The sequence below is a fragment of the Podarcis vaucheri genome (genome assembly GCF_965113315.1).
Source record: "Podarcis vaucheri genome assembly, chromosome: 4".
NCBI classification, from domain to species: Eukaryota; Metazoa; Chordata; class Lepidosauria; order Squamata; family Lacertidae; genus Podarcis; species Podarcis vaucheri.
Window position 1 is genome coordinate 78,001,487 of NC_138762.1, and position 13,648 is coordinate 78,015,134.

General features: G+C 42.7%; 1 protein-coding gene across 4 annotated transcripts in view; it reads left to right on the forward strand.

The window, feature by feature from the left end:
- NPAS2 (neuronal PAS domain protein 2) overlaps window positions 1-12,514 on the forward strand; it is a 103,846-nt gene extending 91,332 nt beyond the window's left edge. For 3 of the 4 annotated variants that reach the window (XM_082218606.1, XM_082218607.1, XM_082218605.1), the window contains 5 exons: window positions 4,349-4,534; window positions 5,031-5,218; window positions 6,739-6,831; window positions 8,166-8,374; window positions 11,260-11,398. In XM_082218606.1, coding sequence (XP_082074732.1) covers window positions 4,349-4,534; window positions 5,031-5,218; window positions 6,739-6,831; window positions 8,166-8,370 — 672 coding nt within the window. In that variant the 3' untranslated portion in view covers window positions 8,371-8,374; window positions 11,260-11,398. Of the gene's footprint in view, window positions 1-4,348; window positions 4,535-5,030; window positions 5,219-6,738; window positions 6,832-8,165; window positions 8,375-11,259 lie in introns of all 4 variants that reach the window. The other variant, XM_082218608.1, reaches the window with a different exon arrangement.
- The last annotated feature ends 1,134 nt before the right edge of the window (window positions 12,515-13,648 follow it).

Below are 13,648 nucleotides of genomic sequence, written 5' to 3' on the forward strand. Positions count from 1 at the left end.
TGGTCAGGAGCCCCTTTGGTTACACTCTTGTTTCTGATACATAGCAGAGAATGGACAGACCTAATGCTTCCAGTTAGTCTAACAACAATATTTCAGTATATTTAAGGCAGAGAGGACTAAATAAGTGTCAAATAAAATATGCTGATCCATACTGAAGGGGGACAGAAAATTCAGCAGAGACTTCAAGAGTGAAAGAAATGAAAGGATTGGATAGAGCAGGTAGATCGTGATCTACTGGTAGATCATTGGAAGTCTGTGGTAGATCACCGGTAGATCAGTGGCTCCCAGGAAAGAAGCTAAAAAACTTTGGCCTTCCCTAAAAAAACCTTCAACATCTTTGCCCTGCACCCCTAAAATGACCCGAACCACCAAAAACAGGACTTTCCTTCCTAAAAAAAGCTCAACTTTGGGCTGAACCCCACAAAGGGGGTAGATAACTGCCAGTTTTTAACTCTGTGAGTAGATCGCAGTCTCTTGGAAGTTGGCCACCCCTGGGATAGACTTATGGTCATTATTCCTTAATAGTACCTTGTAGAGAGAGAAATATAGAACGAAACACAAGAGCTCAATTTTAACCCGTGCTACAGCACTGTAGCTGTAGCTACAGACGCAGGTGGCGCTGTGGTCTATACCACAGAGCCCAGGGCTTGCCGATCAGAAGGTCGGCGGTTTGAATCCCCGCAACGGAGTGAGCTCCCGTTGCTTGGTCCCTGCTCCTGCTAACCTAGCAGTTCGAAAGCACATCAAAGTGCAAGTAGATAAATAGATACCGCTTCAGCGGGAAGGTAAACGGCGTTTCCATGCGCTGCTCTGGTTTGTCAGAAGCGGCTTAGTCATGCTGGCCACATGACCCGGAAGCTGTACGCCGGCTTCCTCGGCCAATAAAGCGAGATGAGCGCTGCAACCCCAGAGTCTCTACCTTGTAGAGAGAGAAATATAGAATGAAACACAAGAGCTCAATTTTAACCCGTGCTACAGCACTGTAGCTGTAGCTACAGACGCGGGTGGCGCTGTGGTCTATACCACAGAGCCTAGGGCTTGCCGATCGGGAGGTCGGTGGTTCGAATCCCTGCGACGGGGTGAGCTCCCGTTGTTCAGTTCCAGCTCCTGCCCACCTAGCAGTTCTAAAGCACGTCAAAGTGCAAGTAGATAAATAGGTACCACTCCGGCAGGAAGGTAAACGGCATTTCTGTACGCTGCTCTGGTTTCACCAGAAGTGGCTTAGTTATGCTGGCCACATGACCTGGAAAAACTTTCTGTGGACAAATGTCGGATCCGTCAGCCAGTAAAGCGAGATGAGCACCGCAATCCCAGAGTCGTTCACGACTGGACTTAACTGTCAGGGGTCCTTTACCTTTATCTTTTTACAGCACTGTTAGGGATATCATCTTCTTCGGCGATCGCTCGTAGCCGAGTAAGATTGTCTTCCATAAACACGGTTTTAACAATGAGTCCGTTGGTCATGGGGCTACATGGAATGTATGCAATTTATTAATGCAATTTGAAGAGACTTGCTGGGACCACAAAAAGAGAATTAAGGGGCTATATTTGGCATGTAGCAGAAAAGCAGCCCGGCAATATTGTTGAAAGGAAATAATATGGGTAGAACCAAGCCTTACAGGGAAAACGTCACCTTCAGCAGTTTGTTAGAAACGGTATCTTTGAAATAAATGTCTCATAGCTATAAATTTAGTGTGGCATCCTTGCTTCCGATACATTGTAAAAATAATTGCTGTTGATAAGAGCTTCCTGGTTCGATCAACGCAGATGGTTAAAATGTCTGGTTTCCATAGAACAGCTTTCTTCCGTTGTCTCCCTAATATGATGCTGTCTGTTTCTAGATGCAAGAGGTGTTGTGCTTTCATGTCTTTTGCTTCTTTCATGAGAATACTAATGAGACTGCCAATTAGAAGAGATTAGTAATACTCTTCTCATGTCTTGACACCCTGAAAAAGTAGTTGTGAGATTCTGCAGTGGCGTTATCTACTTAGACTTGTTTACGATGTTGAAGGGGGTGGGGGGAGGAATCCTTTCTTTTCAGTGGCATTTCAGTTCTTCTTTAGTGGTCCAGTCATGACAGGATGGTAAGAATCTTGGGCAAAGCCGCTGTGAATGAAATACCGGTACTTTCTGTGTTGGCACTTTGGTGTTGTCCTTTTCTGAGGAGAAAGGTTTTGACACTAACACTCTTGAGGTGCCTGACTGTCAGTATTTTGCACGAGAGGTTCCAAGTGCATTTAAAGGTAAAGGTAAAGGTACCCCTGCCCATACGGGCCAGTCTTGACAGACTCTAGGGTTGTGCACTCATCTCACTCTAGAGGCCGGGAGCCAGCGCTGTCCGCAGACACTTCCGGGTCACGTGGCCAGCGTGACGAAGCTGCATCTGGCGAGCCAGCGCAGCACACGGAACACCATTTACCTTCCCGCTGGTAAGCGGTCCCTATTTATCTACTTGCACCCGGGGGTGCTTTCGAACTGCTAGGTTGGCAGGCGCTGGGACCGAACGATGGGAGCGCACCCCGCCGCGGGGATTCGAACCACTGACCATGCGATCAGCAAGTCCTAGGCGCTGAGGTTTTACCCACAGCGCCACCCGCGTCCCGTATCCAAATGCATTTAGTCCTGCACAATAGAAGTGGGTTAGTGCAACAAGTGCACTTAAAGAAAACAACAGACTGTTTGCTGTTAGGAGAGTGACAGGGAAATGCATTGAAAAGTGTGGAGTGAATGAATGAGAATAATGGGAAGGTTTATAAACACCCCACAAGCAAATCACGATGAAAGCTCATTATCATATGATTGGTTGGAGGCAATCTGTCACAGTACAGAAATTAAACAGCATGACTCCTATTACAGTGGAACCTTGGTTTTCGAATGTAATCTGTTCAGGAACACCGTTCAGCTTCTGAAACATCCGAATACTGAAAGCGGCAGCCTCAATACAACAGGGAAACTCAAAACGGAAGCTGCGTGGCACGTTCAGCTTCTGAAAATTCTTCGAAAACCAAAGCAGTTACTTCTGGGTTTTCGGCATTTGAAAGCTGAAATGTTCGATTTCTGAGACACTCGAAAACTGAGGCTCCACTGTATTTGTTCGTACTACGTTCGTAGCTCATGGGATCATGTATATGTACTGAGGCAACAATCTCAAACTTAGTTTTAGGATCTTTGCACACACATGTTCTCTCTCTTGTGCTCCATTTCAATGGCTTCTCATCTTCTGTATTTCCGTTTGTTTTTCAACATTTTTGTGTTGCTAGATAGCTAGAATTCCTTAAGTTGAAGCCTCATTCTTTATATTTTTCTTGTTCTATTATCTTGAAGTTTTTTCTGGACGGAGGCACAATCCACCCTGTTTTCATAGCCGGCAAAAGGAAGTTGTCTTTTCAGAAAAAAAGTATAGGGATATGATTGTTGGAGGCTGTCTTCTTCTTCTTCTTCTTTGGCGATCACTTGTAGCCGAGTAAAATTGTCTTCCATAAACAACCAAGCTACTTATTGGACAGGAACACATTTGCTAAAATTCCAGTGGAAGCTTTTTCTATCTTGGGGTGAGATGGGGATAATGTCAGCAGAAAAGTGTGTGTGCTTAACCCCCTTTCCTGATAACTACTTTTCTCCCCTGTGGGGTTGCACACACATTTCCCCATCTGGAATCCCATGAAGAGGGAAGTAGAAGAAAACAATTTGAAGCAGAAAAACTGGGGACAGGGAAGAGTTTACCACCAGCAGCCATCACTTCTCTGCTCTTATTTGCTCCCTCCAAAAGCTCATTTCCCATAAACCAAGTGTTAGTTGCAATTTAGTAACATGTGTTTGCTTGTAACATCTAGTTTGACCTTCAAATATTTGCAAGAATTATGTATGTCAGAAAGTATTTGCAAGAATTATGTATGTCAGAGGTTTCTGAGTGAATAGGATGACAAATGTATTCTGTTCCCGAATAGTGGATTTGGTTTTCTAAACAGTGTCAGTCCTTCCACAGCTGGTTTAAGGTGCATTGCACATGTAATATTTGAGCAATTCTTATCCAATGCTTGATTTGGAAAGAGGTGACATGCAACTTTCCCTGTAGAAACTTCTCGGACAGCCCCAGATGTGTGACAGGTGGCTGTGCTTATGCAATTGTGTGGGAAATGGACTTTCTGTGTACTCACAAGCAACTTCACACAGTCTTCTAGCAGTAAAAGCATTTTCAGCAACTGAGGCCTGGATCAAGTTGAGCTCCCTAACGATACACATTTATAAGCGTTAAGTTACGACAACTTGAAATTGGAACTGTGAATGTATTTCTTCCATTGATTTGCCTAACAAGGAAATCGAAAAAGTAACCACCTTTCTCTTCCAGATGTTTTTACAGCAGCCAACAGCATCTCTGAATTTCAGCGGCATGCCGCAGCCAGAACCTCAGGAGAAGCCAGCGGTTGAGTCTCAGCAGCAAGTTGTGCCGAGGCCTTGTCTCCAGGAGCAGATGGCGGCTCCTCAAGCAACAGACCATCAAATGTTAGGAGAAGAAAATGTGTTGTCAAACCAGGTAAGCAGACCTGCAGTGGTCTTACAGCAATCTTTTTGTGGAAAAAATGTTCTCTTCTTTAAACATTACTTTAAGTCTTAGGTTCATCTTCAATCCTACCTCTTTTGATTCTTCATTTAGTTCTTACAGCATTTCCTGTACTGTAGTTCTTGTTTGCCTTTAGGTATTACGGCAATATTGCCTGCCCTTTCGCTCTTTCCACTAAGGTTTGTGTGAATCGGTGTGTTTGTTCTAGCTATCCATAATCACCATTCGGGGGGGGGGGTGTCTTTTAAAAGGGTAAATTACCAGACCTACATTCAATGAATATGAATTTATTTCCCTACTTATCGGTCACTTTACATAATTACACCTTTATGAGAGGATGGAATGAACTAAATTTGGATCTGGTAATTTGGCAAAAAAATATTCACAACTTAATTCTATGTGTTTTTACAATATACCCAAAGCTTTTGGTTATTGTTTCTGTGGGTGCTGTTCTTTTTAACTGTTCTAGGGTCAGAAATCAGCAAGAGCCTCACAAGTAATGCAGGATAGCTGTCAATCTTCCAGAAGCTTAACCTCACAGTTTAGCAATGCCTCTGTGCTCCCACAGTCTTTGAGCAGAGCTCCACCTGATGCCATTCTACAGGATAACAGCCACCAGCAGAGCACTCCAGATTTCAGTAATGATCGACAACTGAGGTAAAATAATTGAAGTAACCTACTTTTTAAAAAAAAAAGTTGAAGAATTAAATACTATTTTTTACAATGGCACTATTTAAATTTGAGTGTTTAGTTTATTACTATATAACAGGTAAATACTGCACTTTGAACATTAAGAAAATACTCCATTTTATCAAGTTACAGCACTAGATTATTAGTAAGTTTGAAAGTAAAAAAGAGGAACGTGGTGCTATTATTGTTTATTCAATTTCATACCTATCATATACCACAGGGTTCCAGGGTTGGGTTACAGAAATGAAAAATTGAATATTAAAAACAGTATCAGAATGGGGATGGAACAAACAGACTTGTGGGTTACAGGTAGGTAGCCATGTTGGTCTGCCATAGTCGAAACAAAACAAAATAAATAAAATAAAATTTAAAAAATTAAAAATTTCCTTCCAGTAACACCTTAGAGACCAACTAAGTTAGTTATTGGTATGAGCTTTCGTCTGCATGCACACTTCTTCAGATACAGACTTGTGGGTTGTTGTTTTTTCTAAATGATGTTAGCACTATGCATTTGCCTTAAAAAGAGAAAGAAAAGATACTGTTTACTTCTTTGTTCTGTTTTGAAAAAGTTTTTTAACTGATGACTGGAAAGAAAATACAAGGAACAATAAGTAGCTTGAAATAGAAAACATGTCCCTGTAGGAAACATAATGTGAATTGGGGGGGGGGGGGAGAGAGAGGACCTTACATCTCCACACTAACTGCATCATGCAGTTAGCTGCCGTTTCAAACTACCTAGGGCAGAAGAAAGCATATAAAGCCTACTTTATGTTCTGGACTGGCAAACTGAATGGAAGCTCTAATAGCCAACTTAAAAATCTGATAGCCCAATGCTCACTAGATTTCATCAGAATGCAGGACTGTCATAGAAGATGGCTGTTACTTGAGGCAGGAACATCCGCCACATCACAGGTTGAGAGCATGAAAACGTTACAGTCAAACACTGTGGCAGATAATTTGCCACAGGGAATTTCAGCGATCTTTGTTTACCAACCACAATATGTAGATCCACTCCTAAGAAGAATGAAACTCCTTGTACGGTCATACCTCGAGTTAAATGTGCTTCAGGTTGAGCGTTTTCAGATTACGCTCCACGGCGACCCGGAAGTAACGGAGTGCGTTACTTCTGGGTTTCGCCGCTCGCGCATGCGCAGTCAAAATGCCATCACGCGCATGTGCGGAAGCGGCGAATCGCAACCCGCAGGCGCAGGTTGCATTTGTTTCAGGATGTGAACGGGGCTACGGAACGGATCACGTTCGCATCTAGAGGTACCACTGTATAAGAATGGCCACATTTGATAATAAATCCTGAGCTACCCTTTTTTTACTACGACTAATTACACTCTATCCCTGAGCCTACTGCAGATTTAACTCTATTGACTTCTGAGCATGCAACTACCTCACATGGGAAAAATCCTTCCGACCCTTTCAGTATCTGCAGGTTAGTGTCATTCTTCACTGACATTATTTAATTTCCTGTTTCCTAGACTGTTACTCAGTCAGCCTATTCAGCCAATGATGCCTGGTTCCTGCCATGCGAGGCAGACAACAGATGTTGATGTGACTGGACACGAAGCTAAGTATGTAGCATGTTACTGGGGGCAGGGGTAGGAAGGAAAAGTTTGAAACTATACTGAGAAATGCCACTTAGATGGAGGTGGTAGAACGGCAACTCGTGCAGAGGTAGTACTTGGGTTAAGCAGTCTATGTCAGAGATGGAATTAAGGGTGGCTGCATATTTTGAAAGTCCAGATGTTGTCCTGCCGTATCTTATCTGCCCCGCTGCCAAGCTCCCGCAATTGCACGGTTTTTCAGATCCCAGTTGCCCCAGTACATTGTTTCTCTCATGCATCATGCAATGCTATTTTTCTAGAAAAAGAGGTGCCAGAACTCACCATGAACAGCACCCTTGTTCTCTTAGAATGGCAATGGCGCCTACCTGAGAGGTACCGGAACAGAGTTCCAACGAGTTCTGGCTGGAAAAATGCCCTGCCATCATGTACTGGGGTTGTCATGCCAACTGGAGAATGAAAGGGACCAGGTTTGGTGAAAGTGTTGCAATCAAGGAAATCTGGAGCCTGCTACTTGGAACATTATCTTGCTGATATTGTATCAGAAATTTCTAATATACCTCCTATGGCTGGTTCTTTGCTTTTAATCCACAAACTCACCATTTCTAAAGATGTGTCCACATATTTTCAACCCTCTGGGCTACCCCAGTAAAAAGGTAAAGTGACCCCTGACCATTAGGTCCAGTCGTGACTGACTCGGGTTGCGGCGCTCATCTCGCTTTATTGGCCGAGGGAGCCGGCATACAGCTTCCGGGCCATGTGGCCAGAATGACTAAGCCGCTTCTGGCGAACCAGAGCAGCGCACGGAAATGCCATTTACCTTCCTGCCAGAGCGGTACCTATTTATCTACTTGCACTTTGATGTGCTTTCAAACTGCTAGGTTGGCAGGAGCAGGGACCGAGCAACAGGAGCTCACTCCGTTGCGGGGATTCGAACCGCTGACCTTCTGATCGGCAAGTCCTAGGCTCTGTGGTTTAACCCACAGCGCTACCCGCGTCCCATGGCTACCCCAGTAGCAGCAACTAAAACAAAAATGCTTAGTTGCATCACCCTCTGATCAGCTTCTTCCTTTTCCCACACTGCCCCACTCCAGGTCAGCCTTCTCCACTTCCAAGATGCCACTAGGTATGCACAATATATATGCCCAGGAGTTATGTGTAGTAATGAATGTGCCTGGCTTTTTCAGTGCATCTCCCAACAATCGGCATATCTGCATAGTCCCCGAGTCAGCAGCAGCACCTGCTATTTCTCCCAACCATTGTCCATAATACATTGCAGTATGACACCAGTGTTTTAGTCGCAAATTCTTGGCTGAAAAACTTAGGACTGTTTCTTTGAATAGATACTTTCAAAGCCTACAAGCGTTCCAAAGTTTGGAAGAGCAAACCTCTGGAAGCAGTACAGCTATAGTGCTGATGGGACAAGCAGTGTTGCCCCCTGGGTTCTCTACAGCACAGCCATCTCAGCCTTCAACTTTGCAACCTATGCATCAGCACCGGCAGCAAGGCTACATTCAGGTGGGCTGCAACAGAACTGACAGTACCTAAATGGGTAAGCCGCCCTGAAAGTATTTTTTTCAGCTGAAGGGGCGGCATACAGGGTTTTTTGTTTTTATTTTTTTTAATTAAATTGTGTAGTTATTCATAAAGTAATAAAGACCCTCACATTATTTTAAGAATGGCAGAAGAAATATGACATGGTTGTTTATAAACCCTTTTTTATTAGGAATGCTAAAAAAATAATAATACAAGAACTCACAATGAAAATGCAGGAAGTACATAAACAACTAAAATATTTCTTCAGTTGTTATTTATATCAGATGTCCAACTGATTTATTAATGTTCTCAAGTGACAGCTAGCACTTCTAGATGTACATTTTTGGGGGTGTAGTGCAGTTCTAATATCATATGAACGGAGTCCACAGTGTCAACCATTTTGTTTTCTTTATATCTTTAAATATCCTCTGTAAATTAGTCCATAGTTGTCTCTGTTGCAGTCTAATGTTAGGTCTCATATTCCCAAATAAAGTAACCATAGGCAGGAATAGGAGCACAGGAATCTAGCTGCCTTCGGTTAGACTATTGGTCCATCTCGCTCAGTATATTCTGCAACTCTCCAAGATTTCAGATGGCAGGGATCATCTGCACACAGAGCAGGTGCTAAACCTAGACCACTGAACTCTGACAAATGGAGTCTCGTAACCAATAATCACTATACAAAACTCTTAGTGACTTAGTGCACACCGACCCCTCTTGCTTTCCAGGCTTCAGGAAGCTATCCGCAAGCCTTGGGAGCCCGCGGGAGTTCCCGTCGGGCTCCCCCGGCTTGTGCAGTGCTGCCTCTTATCCCGAAGCCCGGCACGCTGAGCAATCGTGCCGGGGCTTCGGGTAGCTCTGCGCAAGCCGCGGGAGGGCTCCCCCGGCTTGCGGAGAGCAGCCTGTTCTCGTGCCTTGGGGGGGAAATATATATTTTTTCTTTATTTCCCCCCAAAAAAACTAGGTGCGCCTTATGGGCCGGTGCGCCCTATGGGGCGAAAAATACGGTATATATAAAAGTTTATATAATTCTATGTGCCTTTTAAATATGATGGAGGAACTCAAACTCCCAGTCAATGATATCCTCTGCTCTGGATACAATTCCCAATTGACTGTGCTCCTCATTTGGAATCTCACTGAGGAAGTGAGGTTTCAGGAGATTGTGGCTTCTGTGTATTGGAAACATCTGCTCACATTTTATGCACGTCAATATGTGATCTGGAGCAGACACATTTGATTCTGCTGGAAACTTTGCATTGGGACACCAGGTTCTAAATCTAACTTCAGCACAATGTGAGTGTCTGGTGTGTTTCCTTTTGTTTTATGGATCCTGCTAATTTCCTTGTTCCTTTTGTTTTTTCCTTTTGCAACACAAAAGCTCCCTGAATAATTATTGTATTGTCATTGACTGCTTTTGGCTTTATAGCCAGTAACTTCCCTTTTAAAAAACAAACAGCCATCATTCCTCCCACTAAAATGTTAAGCATGAAGTGTGGCAATAAGATAAAATGGAGTCCCATAGGGGGGAAAGGCGGGGTATAAATGAATAAATAAATAATTGCACAAGCCCAAATATACCCACTATAGGAATACAAAACACGCCCACAACAGAAGGTTCTTGACAGTAAGAGGCCATCAGCCAAAGGCACTTTATATAACAAATTTGAATACTACAGTCCTAATTTTTTTTACTATGAATTAAGTTAAGCCCCATTGAACTTAGTGGGACATATTTCTGAATAAACATACCTAGGATTGTGCTGCAAGTATTTTCATATGTGCCCATGACAAACATGATTGTGATGAAACCATTGAAAGAGAAAGTGGAATTAATGAGCATTGCCAATGGAGGACAGAAAAGGAAGCCCAATTATTGGATGAAATGAGTAGGGGAAATCCACTTGCATTTTGTGATTGACTAAATTTCTGACAACTAGAGCTTATCAAAAAGTTCTCGTTCACATAAATCAAGGGCCACCAACTTTTTCATACCAGTGGTTGTTGTTGTTTAGTCGTTTAGTCGTGTCCGACTCTTCGTGACCCCATGGACCAGAGCACGCCAGGCACTCCTGTCTTCCACTGCCTCCCTGGCACACAACAACTGCTATGGGAGTGCAGTATAACACAACATGGCAGCCATGGAGGCATGGCATGGCGCAAAACTAGAGAGAGTACAGTCATTGCTGTTTCCCATCCTCCCTCCACAGACTACCTTTTATTTGCTACAGGAAGTCATCTATGTTCTCCTGGTCCTGATTGCGGAGATCACACAATACTGATGTTCCACAAACATATGAGTGCTGTTGCTCATGACAACAGGGAGCATTCTGCAGTACAAGGGGGGGGGAATATACAAAGGGGCCAATCACATTCACTCTTTCTCACACAGACACACACACACCACTTGACCATTGCCATTTCCCAAGAATTGTTTTTTTCTAACAATATAAAATCCAAAAAATATACAAGGGCCGCCAACCTTGCAATCCTTGGGATAAATGGTGCCAAGCTTCATTCATTGACTTAGCTAACCACATTTTAAGTGTTCTGCAAACTATTGATCCTAGTCGAACAGCAACAGTTCCGTAGCAAAGTTTTTCCATGTAAGCAGAGGGCACATCTCAGTAGTGGCGCCCACCCTGTGGAATGCCCTCCCATCAGATGTTAAGGAGATAAGTAATTATGAAACATTTAGGAAACATCTGAAGGCAGCCCTATATAGGGAAGATGTTTTTTACTGTGTTTTTATATATCCTGGAAGCTGCCCAGAGTGGCAGATGGGTGGGGTACAAATAAATTATTATTATTATTATTATTATTATTATTAATTAATTAACAGAACTACTGTTTTTGATCTGCTAAACCATTATTTGATGGCATCCAATTTTGTTTCACATATAGGTAGAGTCTGCAGGCCCTTTGCACAGTGAGCAGGCAGATTCTTTGCTCTTGCCTTCCTACCCTCGACAGGAAGAAAGCGTAGAGTACCATCATATGCAGTCACAGCAACAGCAGCCAGAACCTGCTTCCAGGAGGACTGTCGGTTTGCCTGAATCCTCAAACATGGAACAACATCTGCAGTAGAATCTGCTGTAACAATCAGTACACATTTAGCTTTATTGAATGGTGGCTGGCTGGGCAGGAGGGAAGCCAGTATTTGCATATGTGTTCATTTCAGAGTTTTGTGATGTAAAGAGATTGCCAAGCACAGACCTTGGTGGATAGTGCAATAGGAAAGGAACGGGAATTATTTTGCAGATGTTTGCACTATTTTGTGACTACATTATGTATATTAATACTAATACATACCATCATGTGCAAACTGGTATGTGTTGGTAGACGATTCTTCTGACTATTTTGACCAGAAAGTATTCTGGCTATTCCAAAAAAAAAGGGGGGGGGGATATGAGTTACTTGGCCTTCACTATTTTGATCTTTTGAATATGAAAAGCACTGGTTCAGAGAAAATCTATTGAGAGAATGAGAGATTATTTTTATTAATATTATTATTATTTTGCACAACTGCACAAAAGGCATAACCTAGCACTTTCGGTGAATAAAAGTTTGTTCTGGTGGCCAGATAAGCACTTCCAGTGAGAGAGAGAACATGTTGTCCTTTATTTAAATAAAAAGCACCCTGCAGTTTATAGACGTTGGACTCATAACCTGAAAGTATTAACTTGTTACCTCTCCCTCTTGCTATTTCTAATGTTTCAAAGAAATTACACTGGACATTTTCCTATTTACTTAGTGAACTACAATTGTAAACAGTGAACCGAAGCACAATCATGCAGCTATTATTCCAATGTACTAGTCATGCTCTTTAAACACTTTGAAGAGAATCTTTTCTACTAACTGAGCAGTCCCCTCACAACTGTTCATAGAACAAACACCTGAAGAATATGCACTGTGTTACAGCCCATTAAGTGGAAAAATGCTGCAACTATATTACATATCTTTCATTACTTACGTTTAGGTTTGACTTTTCCTCCAAAGCGTTGCACTTTTGTATGCTTTATGTTGATGTTTCTAAAAAAAGATTTTATGTAATTATTCAATAAGTAGCGTATAAAAAAAGTTGTTGTAAACAAAACAAAACCCCAACCTTGACCTATTTCTATATAAAATAAAATTATATGGGATTATGTGAACATTATTTTGTTTATGAAAGACCAGCTCATTTCACAAGTGAAAAGCGTTTTTTCTCTCCATGCTTTTTTAAGAATTAATAGTTTGTAAAAAACAAACTGAAATATAGAAGTATAGCTTCAGGCCTTTAGCTTGGACATACGGGTGCCTGCAGAGAGCTGTTAATACAGCACCCTTTGCACCAGGCTTATATGAAACAAATGACTAACCTGATGTGGGCTTTTTGCTAACCCTTTTCATTTTTCATTGTTTTACAGTGTTGACATGTTGATAATTGATGGGTAGGGTTTGTTGCAGTGCTTATTAATGCAACAATTTATGAAGTATTGAGCATGTAGTATGGTGTTTGGTGGGTAGAAGTATCTTGTTACTACGGGGAACATACTGCAGCATACATACCGCTATGGGATGTGGCTGGCGCTGTGGTCTAAACCACTGCCAGTCGGAAGGTCCCCTGTTCAAATCCACTTGATGGGGGTGAGCTCCTGTTGCTCTGCCTCATCTTCTGTCAACCTAGTAGTCCAAAAGCACACCAGTGCAAGTAGGTAAATAGGTATCGCTGTGGCAGGAAGGCAAACGGCATTTCCGGGCACTCTGGCTTCAGTCACAGTGTTCCATTGCTCCAGAAGCGGTTTAAGTCATGCTGGTCACATGACCCAGAAAGTTGTCTGTGGACAAACACCAGGTCCCTAGGCCTGAAGTGAGATGAGCGCCGCACCCCATAGTTGCCTTTGACTGGACTTTTAACCATCCAGGGGTCCTTTACCCATTTATTTTTATTTACATACCACTTTTTTCCATACCTCTTCCCATGCAGTGAGAATTTTACTACACCTCTGGCTACTGCAAATGGTACAGGAGGCTGTATGCAATGCATTCTGCAGTAAAACACTCTTTTGTAAAAATTTAGTTACCATATATTTAGTTACTTTTACTAGTTTATGCTTTGTTGGGGCTGGTGGATCAATCAGTTTTGCCGCTTAGTATAGGTAAGTATAGTTATAGTATAGGTATAGGGATGCAGGTGGCGCTGTGGGTTAAACCACAGAGCCTAGGACTTGCCGATCAGAAGGTCAGTGGTTCGAAACCCCGCGACGGGATGAGCTCCTGTTGCTTGGTCCCTGCTCCTGCCAACCTAGCA